The sequence below is a fragment of the Olea europaea genome, unplaced genomic scaffold, assembly GCF_002742605.1.
Source record: "Olea europaea var. sylvestris unplaced genomic scaffold, O_europaea_v1 scaffold2437, whole genome shotgun sequence".
NCBI lineage: Eukaryota > Viridiplantae > Streptophyta > Magnoliopsida > Lamiales > Oleaceae > Olea > Olea europaea.
In genome coordinates this window covers 42,306-55,516 of record NW_019242560.1, presented here as the reverse complement: position 1 = coordinate 55,516, position 13,211 = coordinate 42,306, and the positions used below count along the sequence as shown (strand labels likewise).

Below are 13,211 nucleotides of genomic sequence, written 5' to 3'. Positions count from 1 at the left end.
TACCTCTAAACCTGTTGCTCGTTCAAGATCGCATAGCAATCCAAAAGAGAGATCAACCCTTTCAAATAAACAAGGAAAGAAGCAATTGTCTCTGCCAAGCTGCGGTCAGTCTCTCTATCATGCTTTCCTTTTTCTTTCTGAAGATAATGTCGTCCTGGAAAGCTAGCCAACCCTGCTTTATAACAGGACATTTTGAGCATGTTTGGCTAAGATTAAAAAAGAAAGGTTTGCTTCTGAGTAAAGAAATTTTCAGATAATTATTTAAATTGATCGATGTTAGAATTAAGTTGTTTTCTTGACATTAGGGGGGTAACTTTTTTTGTACTTGAAAGCTTGATAAGTTATCCAATTATATGCAACCTTCACTTACTTTTAAGCTTAGCTAACTCTTATTTTGACAATAGGGTAATAGTTACTTTCAACTTAAGTAACTTGTTCTAACTTCTAAATATGTTAAGCAACGAAAAGTTTCTTAAAAAATTATTTTTAAGCTTATCCAAACATGCTCTTCGTTCTTTCTTGCCTCTAATGTGGATATTTATGTGACTCAGTTTTCTACATCCTTCCTTAATGCAATCCATGATCCTCTTGGTTCAACTTGCTAAACACCTTGTGTTGTGATCATGCAATTATAGAGTTCATTGAAATCTTCAAAGCCATAAAATTCTAGATTGTCACGAGTATCCATGATTATTATCATTTTTAATACATTGATTAATAACTCCCTCCTGTTTATGAGTTTATCTATCACACTATGCTGTGGCTCAGATATTGCACATGAGCAAATGTACACTAATTGTCTTGCTAACTGTGGGTCTTAGCGAATCAACCAGGGCTAAATCAGGGGTCTCAACCAACCAGGCAACCCAGTCGAACTGCTGTCAAAAGCTTGCCTACTGGCCAGAAGCCCGCAAAGGATAAATCTAAATTGAATGGCAATGGCCTAAAGCCTTCCAAATCTACTCTGCAGGCTGATCATTAGTGTTTAGCTTTAGTCTGTTGTACAAAAAGTGCAATTTTTTATGTGAGAAGATGATTATTTTTTGATGTTACCAGGGCTTGTAGTTAAATAGACAGGTGTGTTCTTGAAATAGGAATGAGGGGGTGAGACTGTTGAAAAAGATTATTTATTATTGTATTCTTTTGGTTCATTTGTATTTATTATCGTGAGTGAGTTTCTAGAGGATTATCGAACTATACATGACGTAATATGTACACGAAAAAATACACAATCGAACTATACATGACGTAATATGTACAAGAAAAAATACACGTAGGAGGCAAGTGAACTTATGGTAGTGTAGAGAATTGGTCGAAAACATTTTATAATAAATTGCAAAATATCGAACCCACGTCAAAGTAATTGGCAAGCTAAAAATTTATTGACAAGATAATTTTACCCTTACATTCAAAATTGATTAAAAAAAAAAAAAAAAACTCATCTCGGTTTGACGGAGGTGGTTCGGCGTAGGGTGGGATGGAGAGAAGAATTTCGGGTTTTCTTTTTTCTTTTGTTGTTTCATTTTAGTTTTAGTTGGGATTATTTGCACTTTTTAAGTGCTTGTTTGGTATAGATTTTAAGTCAATTAAAAATAATTTTTTCATCGTTACTTCACTATTCCAACAGTTATATTTGAATTATTCTCTTAGAGGTAGGACTTAGTTTATCTCTAACGATCAAAAAATCAATTATCAAAATTCCTACCAAACGAGAAGAAACTACTTAAAGTTGAACTTGCATTATACGTTGTTATTCTGTAATACTTTATAAGTACAGTAAAAGTAATATTTGACTGCTCCATTCACCATATTGATCTAAATTTGAGAAAACTGCAAGCATCTAAAAATAAAAGGCTAATTATCATGCATGCAAGTAAATAGTAAAATGCACTTAAATGTGAGTATTAAAATTACAACTAATGCATAAATGAAGATGAATGGCAAATACGATACATGAATTAACATGAATGTTAGTTAATTTAGAATTAGTACCAAGGAATATATACGTGATAATGTATGTCAAATCATTTAGACTAAATGAACATAATTTAGTTTTCAATTAAGTGAAAACGGATGTTAATTAACATATATGGACGTGAATAATGAAACTCTTGAATGTGAAATTCTAATTAATATTAATTATATGAACGTGAATATTAATTAATCGAGAATTAATAATAGGGACATGGACTTGAATTTGAATGTGAAATACTAATTAATACTGACTAAATGAATGCGAATATTAATTAATTGAGAATTTAATATATGGAATACATGCACGAACAAGAATTTTGTAGTATTTATTATAATTTGTAAATTAAATACATATTGAAAAATGAAAATTTAGATATTATTGAAATAATTGAATTGTAGTGAGTCTATAATCGTCCAAAAAATATGATATTTAATATATTATAGATTTGAGATTACGATTGTAATTATTTGTTTATTTTTATTCCTTTTTATTTATTTGAACATACAATGCTTTAATAATAATAAAAATGAATTGTTTTCTACAGACTTGCTTGATTTGAGTATTGTGTCAAAATGAAATGATGTGATTGTTTTGGTCCAATTATCCTTTAGAGAATTGGTTGAAAACATTTTTCAATAAACTGCAAAATACTAAGCCCAGTCAAAGTGATTGACAATCTACAAATTTATTAACATTTATGTTCAAATAAACAAACAATTAAATAAAAAAAAATAAGAATTGATGACATTCTTTTTAAAAGGTTGAACCCCTTCTTGATTTGATGGGAGTAAGTTGGGGTTGGGAGTGATTCTGCTTTTCCTTTTTTGTCCTTTTTTCCGTTATTTATTTACATAACAGGGTAATATTGTCTTTTCAATACAATCTTAGACAAGGGTAAAATTGGTACTATAAAAATGAAAGATTAGGGATGTAAATTCTACGATTTGAAGATGAGGACCAAGATGAAATAAAACTCAAACATTACGGGCCTATATGCTAATATTCCATCAATTTAACTCGCTATTAATTGATTCCTACACCACCCCTGCGTTGGGCAAAACATATTTACATTGGTGTCTGAACTTATGTTTAAGTCTTCAATTGCTCACTAAAATTTAAGACGTCGGATTTTGGCCATCAAACTTATCCAAACGTTATATGTTACTTACTGATATAATATCCATTTCAAACCTTTAACGGATTAGTGATATGGTTAACAAAATGCACAAGTGGCACCCCGCCGTTACATTGACAAATTGTCATGTTGAAGATTGCTCACTAAACTTTAAGAAAAATATATTCGATTGCTCACTAAATATTGAAAAATGTCTTCGCTAGCTTACTGAACTTTAAGGTGATCAAATTTTGGCCACTAAAAACTTGAACTAACTTTTATTGCTCACTAAACTTTGAAAATGTCTTTGATTGCTCATTAAATGAGTAGCTTAAAAGTAATAAAGTGGACAAATGAGTCCGAATTGTCGATCATACGAAAAATAATCACTCAATTATACAAGAGTTAAATTTAATTTTAACATATTTTTATATAATTTTAAACTATTTTTGTCATTTGAAAAATTCAAATTTATTGTGTCATTCGTAGATAAAATTAAATTAAATTACAATTTGGATTTTGCAATGAAATAGACAATAAATTTAATTAAATTTTGAATTTTTGTCTATTTCGTTGCAAAATTCATTTAATTAAATTTATTGTATTTTTGTTACAAAATCCAAAATGATCGCTCAATTATACAAGAGTTAAATTTAATTTTAACATATTTTTGTAGAATTTTAAACTACTTTTATCATTTGATAAATTCAAATTTATTGTGTGTTTCGTTATTAAAACTAAATTAAATTACAATTTGGATTTTGCAACGAAGTAGACAATAAATTTAATTAAATTTTCAATTTTTGTCTATTTTGTTGGAAAATTGATTTAATTAAATTTATTTTATTTTTTGTTACAAAATCCAAATTTTATTCTAATTTAATTTTAACAATTAAACACAATAAATTTGAATATTTTTCAAATAATGAAAATATCTTAAAATTCTACAACAATATGATAAAATTAAATTTAAGTATTTTGTAATTGAATAATCATTTATCGTGGAATTGACAATCCGAACTCGTTTGTCTACTTTATTACTTGGAAAATTTTCAAAAGTATGAGTTTGGGTATACACATTTCAAAAAAAGAAAAAAAAAGTTTCAAATTTCAAAAAATCATATTTTTATTAAAATTTATTTATGATTTAATTAATTAATTATATTTAGATAACAGATCTATACAATTTAGTCACAAATGAACAATTTAATTAGTCACTTGTAATTTTTTGATCATAAATTAGAAATTTTATGTCACAAATTACTTTACCATCACAATTCGAAAAATTTGTAGGTCACAGTTTTTTCTTCACTAAGCCTACGTGATTTCTATCATACTCCAAAATAATATTTATATTTATCTTATTTCTTTCATGATGAGATTGTTAGATATATATACAATAAGCCCTTATTTGAGCCACATTATTTTCATAAAAATGTATTTTCAAATAGTTTATTAATGAGAAATGTGTAGTTAAAAAATAAGGAAATATTTGAATTTATGTGTAATATTATTTTATTGAAAAATATATAGTTGAAATGATGTTAAATCACTGTTTAAGAATGTATTTTTTTTTCAAAACATATGGCTCAAACAGGGCCTAAATATAATATGGAAAAGAAATAAGTAATTTAGATGAAATGTCAAAGCGGTGGAAAACGTGAAATTTGTGTGGGAGGTTGGGGGTTCGGGTCACGTCCCATGCAATAATAAAAAAGTCTTTGATCGGAACCTTTAGGCTTTCTTGATTAAAATAGTTATTTTTTATTTTAATCATTTTCGAAATTATTTAATGGGTTAAACTAGTCGGTATAATATGATCATTTTTCAACAACTTACTATTTAGAACCCATTATCCACGTTCCATTAAAAATTGCAAATCTTTCTGGATCATGTGGAGGAAATGATATCTATTCTGCCTATATAAATACTCATATGATTTTGAAAATACATCAAAAAACGAAATTATAATTTCCATATTCAGTAATTTTTAAACTCGAGTTTTACATTTTCTTTGGGAGTACATTTGAAATTTTGAAACCATTTGTGATTGCTATACAAGTGGTTTGTGTGATCGTTGTAACCTGGGATTAATGGTCCACATAGATCGTAGCAGTTATCAGTGGGCAAATTCACTTTAAGATATCGTATTGTCATGAGACTCGATCAATCGATAAATTTTATTTTGCATTTTACTATTTTGCAAGTTTTTGTAAGTAATTATTTTTCAACACTCTAAAGTGCAGTTGCATTTATAATTAGTTGTCATATTTGTAGTAGATATATATGTTCCTAAGTGAAATTGCATTTATAATCACTTGTCATGTTTTCAGTAGATATATCTATTCCTCAGTGTTTTGAAAAATCCAAATTATTTGATGAAAGTATTTTAAGAGATGACAAATGAATTTGTGATTTTATTTGACAATTTTTTAAAGTTTTTGATGCTATTGAATTTGACAAACCCTTTTTCTGCAATTGTTGATAAGCCTTCTGATATTGAAATAGAAGATTTGGCTAATTGAGAACATAAGGATTATATGTGTAGAAACTATATTCTAAATTACTTGATGTTAGATTTAGATGATTTTTATTGATAATGTAAATCTGCTAAAAAATTATAAAATTACGTAGAAAAGAAATATGTTGTCGAAAATGTTGGAACTAAGAAATTTGTTTTGGAAAAATTTCTAGATTTAAAATAAATGACATTAGAACTGTGGTCAATCAAGTTGAAGAATTACATATTATATTCCATGAAATTATTGTAGAGGTATGCAAAATCTGTGAGAGATTTCAATTGTCCACTATAATTGAAAAATTACCACATTGTTGAAAAGAGTATAAGAAAGTTTGAAACATAAGAGAAAATAAATATCCTTATAGGATCTGATGATTATCAGAATTAAAATTGAGGAGGACAATAGAATGACAAAATGTAGGTAAAGGCCAAATTTGGACATCAAGGCTAATCTTATTTAAGGACGTTCTAGTAGTAAGAAATTTGTTGAAACTTTTACCAAAGGTCAGAACTTTAGATGCAGAAATAAGGGAAAACAATTCATGGGAAAGAATAATTAGTTAAAATCTCAATTTAAAAATAAAATTGTTAGTTACTGTTTTGTTTGTAGTAAACTAGTTCACTTTGCAAAGAATTGCAGAAATAGGAAACAAAAAGCTGTGAATAATCGAGCGCATGTAGTAGATGATGGAAGTTTCTCTACTATGGTGATAAATATTATTCTAGTACGCAACATGACAGACTGATGGGTAGATTCTAGAGCAACCAAACACATTTGCTGCACGAGATGTGCATTTTCTTCGTTCACTCCTGCTAGTGATGGAAAATGCTTATTTCTCCAAAATCGAGGGAAAAAGAATTGTGACACTAAGATTTACTTCTAAAAACATCCTTAGCTTGAAGAATACCCTTTATGTACCTGAAATTAGGAAAATCTAGCGTCTGGATTTATCTTAGTCAAAAATGATTTAAGATTGTATTTGAGAGCAAACAAGTTGTACTATTTAAGGGTAGTTCTTTTGTTGGGAAAGGGTATGCAGATGAGAGTGTTTAAACTCAATGTTTCTTTGATTCATAATAAAGCATCTACTTCATCTATTTACTTGTTGGATTCTGTTGATTTCTAGCATGTTAGATTTGGACGCGTTAATATAACTTCTATTAAAAAATTAAGGAGTTTGGGAAGTATTCCCAAAACGGATAATTTTTCAAATACAAAATGTGAAACTTGTGTTGAATCTAAGTATGCTAGAAAATCGTTTCGTCATGTTGATAGAAATACTTCAATTTTAAGTATAATACTTTTTAATTTATGTGATTTAAAAGGCTATGTTACTCGTGGTGGAAATAAGTATTTTTTAACTTTCATTATCGATTGTTCTCGATATTGTTACATTTATCTTCTTAAGAGGAAGATGAAAGTTATTCAAAATTTATTTCACGTAAAACTGAATTAGAAAATCAGCTAGACAAAATTATAAAAATTTTAAGATCTGATAGGGAAGAATAATATACAGGTGCTTTTGCTAAATTCAATGTTGATAATGGTATTATTTATGAGACTACTCACCTTATTTTTTCCCCAATCTAATGGTAAAGCTAAAAGGAAAATAGTACTCTTGAGGATATAGTCATTTTAATGCTAAACTCTTTTGAATTATCTTTTAATATGTGGAAGGAAGCCCTTCCTACTGCATGTTATATTCTTAACAGAATTTTAAGTAAGAAAAAAATAAGCCCCCCTATGAAATATGGAAGGTTATAACACCTTCATATAAATATCTTAAAGTGTGGGGGTATTTAGCTAAAATTTCTACTCTAGCATCAAAGAGAATTAAACTTGGTCCGAAAACTGTTGATTGTGTTTTTATAGGTTACGCTCTTTACAGTAACGCCTACAAATTTTTAGTCATTGTTTCTAAAAATAATTTGATCGAAAAGAACATATTTTTTGAAACTAGAAATGTTGAATTTTTTTAAAACAAATTTTCTTTTAAAGAAAGGTTCGAAGGATAAAGTAATTCTTTTAGTATTCCTCTAATGTTAGAGATGAACCTATTGAATTAGAATAAGTTGAAATTAGGAGAAGCAAAAGACCTAGGACCACCACTTTTTTCGGTGCTGACTTTCTAACCTACTTAGTAGAGGATAATTCTAGTACTTTTGGTAAAGCTATGTCTCTACCAGATTCTATGTTTTGGAAGGAAGTTGGAGATAGTGAAAAGATTCAGTTACATCTAATAATATTTGAGAATTAGTAGACTTACCTAAAGGATGTAAGACCATTGGGTGTAAAAGGCTGTTTATGAAAAAACTTAAACCTGATGGTTCGATCAATAAGTTTAAAGTAAGACTTATAGCTAAAAGCTATAGACAAAATGAATGAGTTAACTTTTTTTTATACTCACACACTTGTTACTATGATTACCTCTATTAAGATGTTAATTGTTATTACTTCGTTATATGATTTTATTATACATCAAATGAATTTTAAAATTGTATTTTTAAATGAAAACTTAGAAGAAGAGATTTATATGAATTAACCTGGGGTTTTTTTTTTATAGAAGGCCTTGATGATAAAATACGTAGACTTAAAAAATCCCTTTATGACCTCAAACAAGCTCATAAATAATGACATGAAAAATTTGATACAATTTTGACATCAAGCGATTATGTGAAGCAGATAAATGCATATATAGTAAATATATAGCAAATTTAAAAATAATTGTGGTGTGATAATTCGCTTGTATGTCGATGATGTGCTGATAATGAGAACTAATTTAGATGATGTTAATAAGACTAAACAATTTTTGAAAAAGCACTTCGAAATGAAAGATTTGGGTGTTGCTGATATTATTTTAAGAATTAAAATAGTAAAATATTTCGTAGGAATTATTTTAATCCAATCATATTATGTAGAAAAAGTGCTTAACATTTTTAATCAGTACAATTTTATTCCTACTAAAACACCTTATGATATAAGCCGTCACTTAATCTTGAGGTATTTGAGATACACTATAGACTAGGAAGTACATTATACCAAATTCCCTATTATACTTGAGCGATTTTGTGATGTTAATTGAATTTTCAACACCAATGAAAGTAAATCTACGAGTGGATATGTTTTTACATTAGCAAGCGATGTTGTATCTTGAAAATTTACTAAGCAAACCTGCATTGCGAGATCTACTATGGAATTTGAGCTCATAACTTTAGAATAAGGCAGGTAAGGAGGCTGAATGGTTAAGGAATTTTCTTATGAATGTTTCTTTGTAGTCTAAACCATTTCTAGCTATTTTTTGTCCATTGTGACAATCAAGCACTTATTTCAAGATCTCAAAATTCATCCTATAATAGAAAGTCTAGATATATTCGTAAGAGGCACAATGCATCAGCTGCTTAAGGATGGGGTTATAGCTATTGACCATGTGAAATCAAGTGATAATATTGCTGACTCATTAACCAAATGATTAGTTAGAAAGCTAATTAAGAAAACATCTAGGGGATAGAACTAAAGCCTATTACAAACTAGATCACCTATAGCGGAAATCCAACCTTACAATTGAAGATCCCACGGTCAAGGTTCAATGGAAAAACTAAGTTATTGGAGTGGTCTGTGGTGGTACTACGTTAGATTTATTCCAAACCCTTCCCTATGATGCTAGTACCAACTGTATCGATTAGAAGATGAGCTAATGTTCTTAATGCTTACTATAGTTAATATTTAGTGGGGTGTTTAGATATAGTGCGCCCTTGATAGAAGCAATTATTTGAGCATGGAAGTGGGGCCGCTTTCCATGAGAATTGAAGCTAATTTTCTAGAGCACTCAAAGAAATTGGAAAAGTTCATGGCGAAATGAACATAACCGCGAGCACTCAATGATTATTTTATAAGTCATGTGCGTGTTCTGTTTGTTGCTATACTTGTAGAGTTCAATACAAGTTCACTCTACAGTTAACAAGCTCGATAGAATACACAAAGCTAAGGTTCAAATCGATAGACGCCTAAGCCTGGGTGATTTTTACCGTACTCCAAAGGAATATTTATATTTATCTTATTTCTTTCATGTGGGGGATTGTTGGATAATTTATACAATAATTATAATGTGTGAAAGAAATAACTCATTTAGATGAAGTGTCCAACTAGTGGAAAGTATAGAATTTGTGTGGGAAGTTGAGGGTTCGGGTCAAATCCCACGCAATAATAATAAAAAAAAAAAAATTGATTGGGGCCTTTTGACTTTTGGGCTTCATTGATTAAAATAATCATTTTCAGAATTATTTAATGGATCAAACTAGTCGGTATAAGATGACTATTTTTCAACAACTCACTATATAGAACCCATTATCCACATCCCATTTAAAACTACAAATCTTTATGGATCATGGTAGATGCAGTTATATAAACACTTAATTTTTCATGGAACTTCTCCCTATCAAACAGGGCCTAATTGAAACTCTACACTTTAAAACACTTTATACCCATGTAGGTTAGACTGGATATACTTAAGTGCACACCCCATTGCATATACAAGTTTTGATTAACTATTGTATCAAGCGTTGAGCATATGAATGAATAAAATTACTTCTAAGTTTAGATGAGGACTCATGACAATGCTCCAATACTTGCACATGCATATTTTCATAATTTGGGAGACTTTTGAAAAGTTATTGAGAATTTTTGGAGACATCTGCTGAAAGGCCTTGAGGACCAATCTAGGATGCGAAATTTTACGAAATACCAGTCAAGCTTTAGTGGTATGATATTTGTGGATTTCTATTTGAAAATAATGTGTCTTCTATCAATGATCATTCATAATTATCATAGTATATTATAACCAAAAATTAGAGTTTTGTCATGCACGTGAATTGATTCGAATATTCTAATTACATAGGAATTCTGTATCTTTTTAAACAAAGGTTAAAAGATTAACCCTCAATAATGTGCCAAATTAATATTTTAGAAAAGGTCAATTGTAACTACAGTGAGTAATAGTAATTTATTATTATACAATTTAGGCCCATGTTTGAGCCACATTTTAGGAAAAAATGCATTATTCATGTCAAATCAATGAGAAATGTGTAGTTAAAAAATAAGAAAAAATTTTAGATTTGCGTGTAATATTATTTTATTGAAAAATGTATGGTTGAAATGATGTCAAATCACTGTTGAAAAATATATTTTTTGAAAATATTGTGGCTCAAACAAGCCCATGTGACTCATATTTTGATGTTAAAATAATATAATAATAATACTACCATGTAGAATGATTAATTTTGATCTATGTTTTGAAAGCTTCAATTCTTATAATTATAATAACTTATTAGGCATTTAATTATTTTAAGTTTTACATGAGCCCTCATGTATTAAGTTATTAAAATGAATGGCTAGTAAATGTTAAAATTGGATTTTCTACATTTGTTAGAATTTCATGTGACTTTATTTAATTGAAACAATATTTCTTCTGCGGAATATTTGAAGTAGTGTATTTGAAAATTAATTTATGTTCAAAATTGCAAATATTTTGTATCTAAAACCTATTTTATGACTATGAAGACATGTTTACTTATAACATCGTTGTCAAACCATATTTGATACTTTATGGTTATGTTAATTTTTATTTTCTAGTGTTTTGTAATACATGAGTATTATTGTATTCAATTATGCTGTCCAAGTTAATGAATTGTAAATACTTATATTTTGACTAAAATAATCGCTAGGTAAGTAAAAGTGTTGTCAAATAGATTAAGTGGAAATCTGTTTAATTATATCATATTGATTATGTAGGATATTGATTGTCATATATACTGAATTTCACATTATGAATTAGATGCCATCCTTTTTTTTTTCTCCTTTCTATAGTGACCGATATCCTTTCCTATATGCACAAAGAAGTTAAGAAAATAATAATAATAATAATAATAATAATAATAATAATAATAATAATAATAATAATAATATAGTTCATTTTTAGAATATAGTGAGGAAGTTCCAAGAGTTGGATATCTTTGGAATGTGGGGGGTGTTTACATTTCATATTGATGCACCTTCTATATTTTATTATTCTTAACCGGAAAAACTCACTTTTGAAAAGTGTTAAAAATGAAATTTGTATATTTTTAGGTGAATATAGGAGTTGAACGGATGAATTTGTTTGAACGTGTTACTAGAAATCAATTTCTAAATTTCATTTGTTTATCTTATTATAATTAAATATGTAACATTAATATTTGGAAAGTTCTTAGATGACATGCTGATGTACAAGCAGAGACTAAGAGCTATGGAAATTGATGTTATGAATTTATAGTCAAGGAGGGATATGAAATAAATTATAATCCGTAATGGAAATAATAAATCGTCTAGGAGAATGGGCTTAAGCCCATAGGGGGTTACCTCTAGAAGTAACCCAACTTTTGTGGTTGGAGATCCCACGAAGAAGGTTCAATGTGGTGGAAAAAATCCGTTTTGTGGGACCTGTAATAGTACTACTTATATTTTGTTCATTCCTATGGTAATAGTGCTAATAATAATGTGATGTTATGAAAGGTTTAACCCCGAATGAGGTGTGGGTCACATGCACTCTTAGAGGACTCATCTATGTAAGAATTTCATGAGGCCGTGACTATGAAATTGAGTTATTCTCTAGAAACTCTTATTAAAATCAAGATTGAAGCAAATTGCCATTAAGAGCGCTATCTGCTATGAACTAGAGCCTAAATTTATATTGTGTGTGAAATAATTGAAATTTGGCCAAATGGACCTAATTTAAGGCTTAGCCCATTATGGCTCCTTCAAATAAAAATTGTTATCACTAAATAAAATTCAAGTCCAAATGACATCTACACTCATTAAACATCATAACGTTGCCACTATTATATATATTTATCTATTTTAAAGTTTAAAACTTGCAGAGGATTGTTGTATACAACAAAAATAAGTTACAACCTTTCAAAATTGAACTTATTAATTTTTAGTTTTGCTGTTTAATCTTTAGGTCTGATTATAAAATTTAAAGCTCATAATATTAGATGAACTGTGGGGTTGGAATCTGCCCCCATAAAAGGGAGTTGTTTTCATTGTGTAAAACATAACTTGGAAGAAAAACATTTTATACAATTTATATTATATTCTTATATTTTGACAACTCAATAAAGATTCATTTACTTATCTCCTTATGGTTGTACCTATAGAAGAAGAACCAATTGTGAGTCACCTGAATTCTATCTTGAAGTCGTGTATTGTCGAAAATATCCACATGAAGGGAGACAATACGACTTTAGAACAGTGTCATTGACGTAACTCCCTAAGACTTGCTTTTTATTTTATTTTTTTATTTTATTCCTTTTTTAACCCTTTTCATATGTTTTTGTTATTGCTGAATTATATTACATATGCTTATGTGTAAAATTATTATGTTAATCCATAATTTATCTACACACGAATCGCTCATTTTTCCCAACAATGTCATGTCATAGAGAAATTGTTGCATTTGTTGGGTATCCTAATGTGGGGAAGAGTTCAACAATTAATGCTTTGGTTGGAGAAAATGGACTGGTGTTACCTCAAATCCGGGGAAGACAAAGTACTTCCAATGGAATGA

General features: G+C 28.8%; 1 protein-coding gene and 1 long non-coding RNA gene across 2 annotated transcripts in view; both read left to right on the top strand.

Annotated features, from left to right (window-relative positions):
* Positions 1-1,161, top strand: LOC111382115. Its single transcript, XR_002700461.1, has 2 exons — positions 1-104; positions 834-1,161. It is a non-coding gene; the product is annotated as an uncharacterized LOC111382115 (long non-coding RNA).
* Positions 1,162-13,072: 11,911 nt separating this feature from the next.
* Positions 13,073-13,211, top strand: part of LOC111382111 (serine/threonine-protein phosphatase BSL3-like) — a 15,588-nt gene continuing 15,449 nt past the window's right edge. Inside the window, exon 1 of the mRNA XM_023005982.1 lies at positions 13,073-13,193. Within this exon, the coding sequence (XP_022861750.1) occupies positions 13,073-13,193 (121 nt within the window). The remainder of the gene's footprint in view (positions 13,194-13,211) is intronic.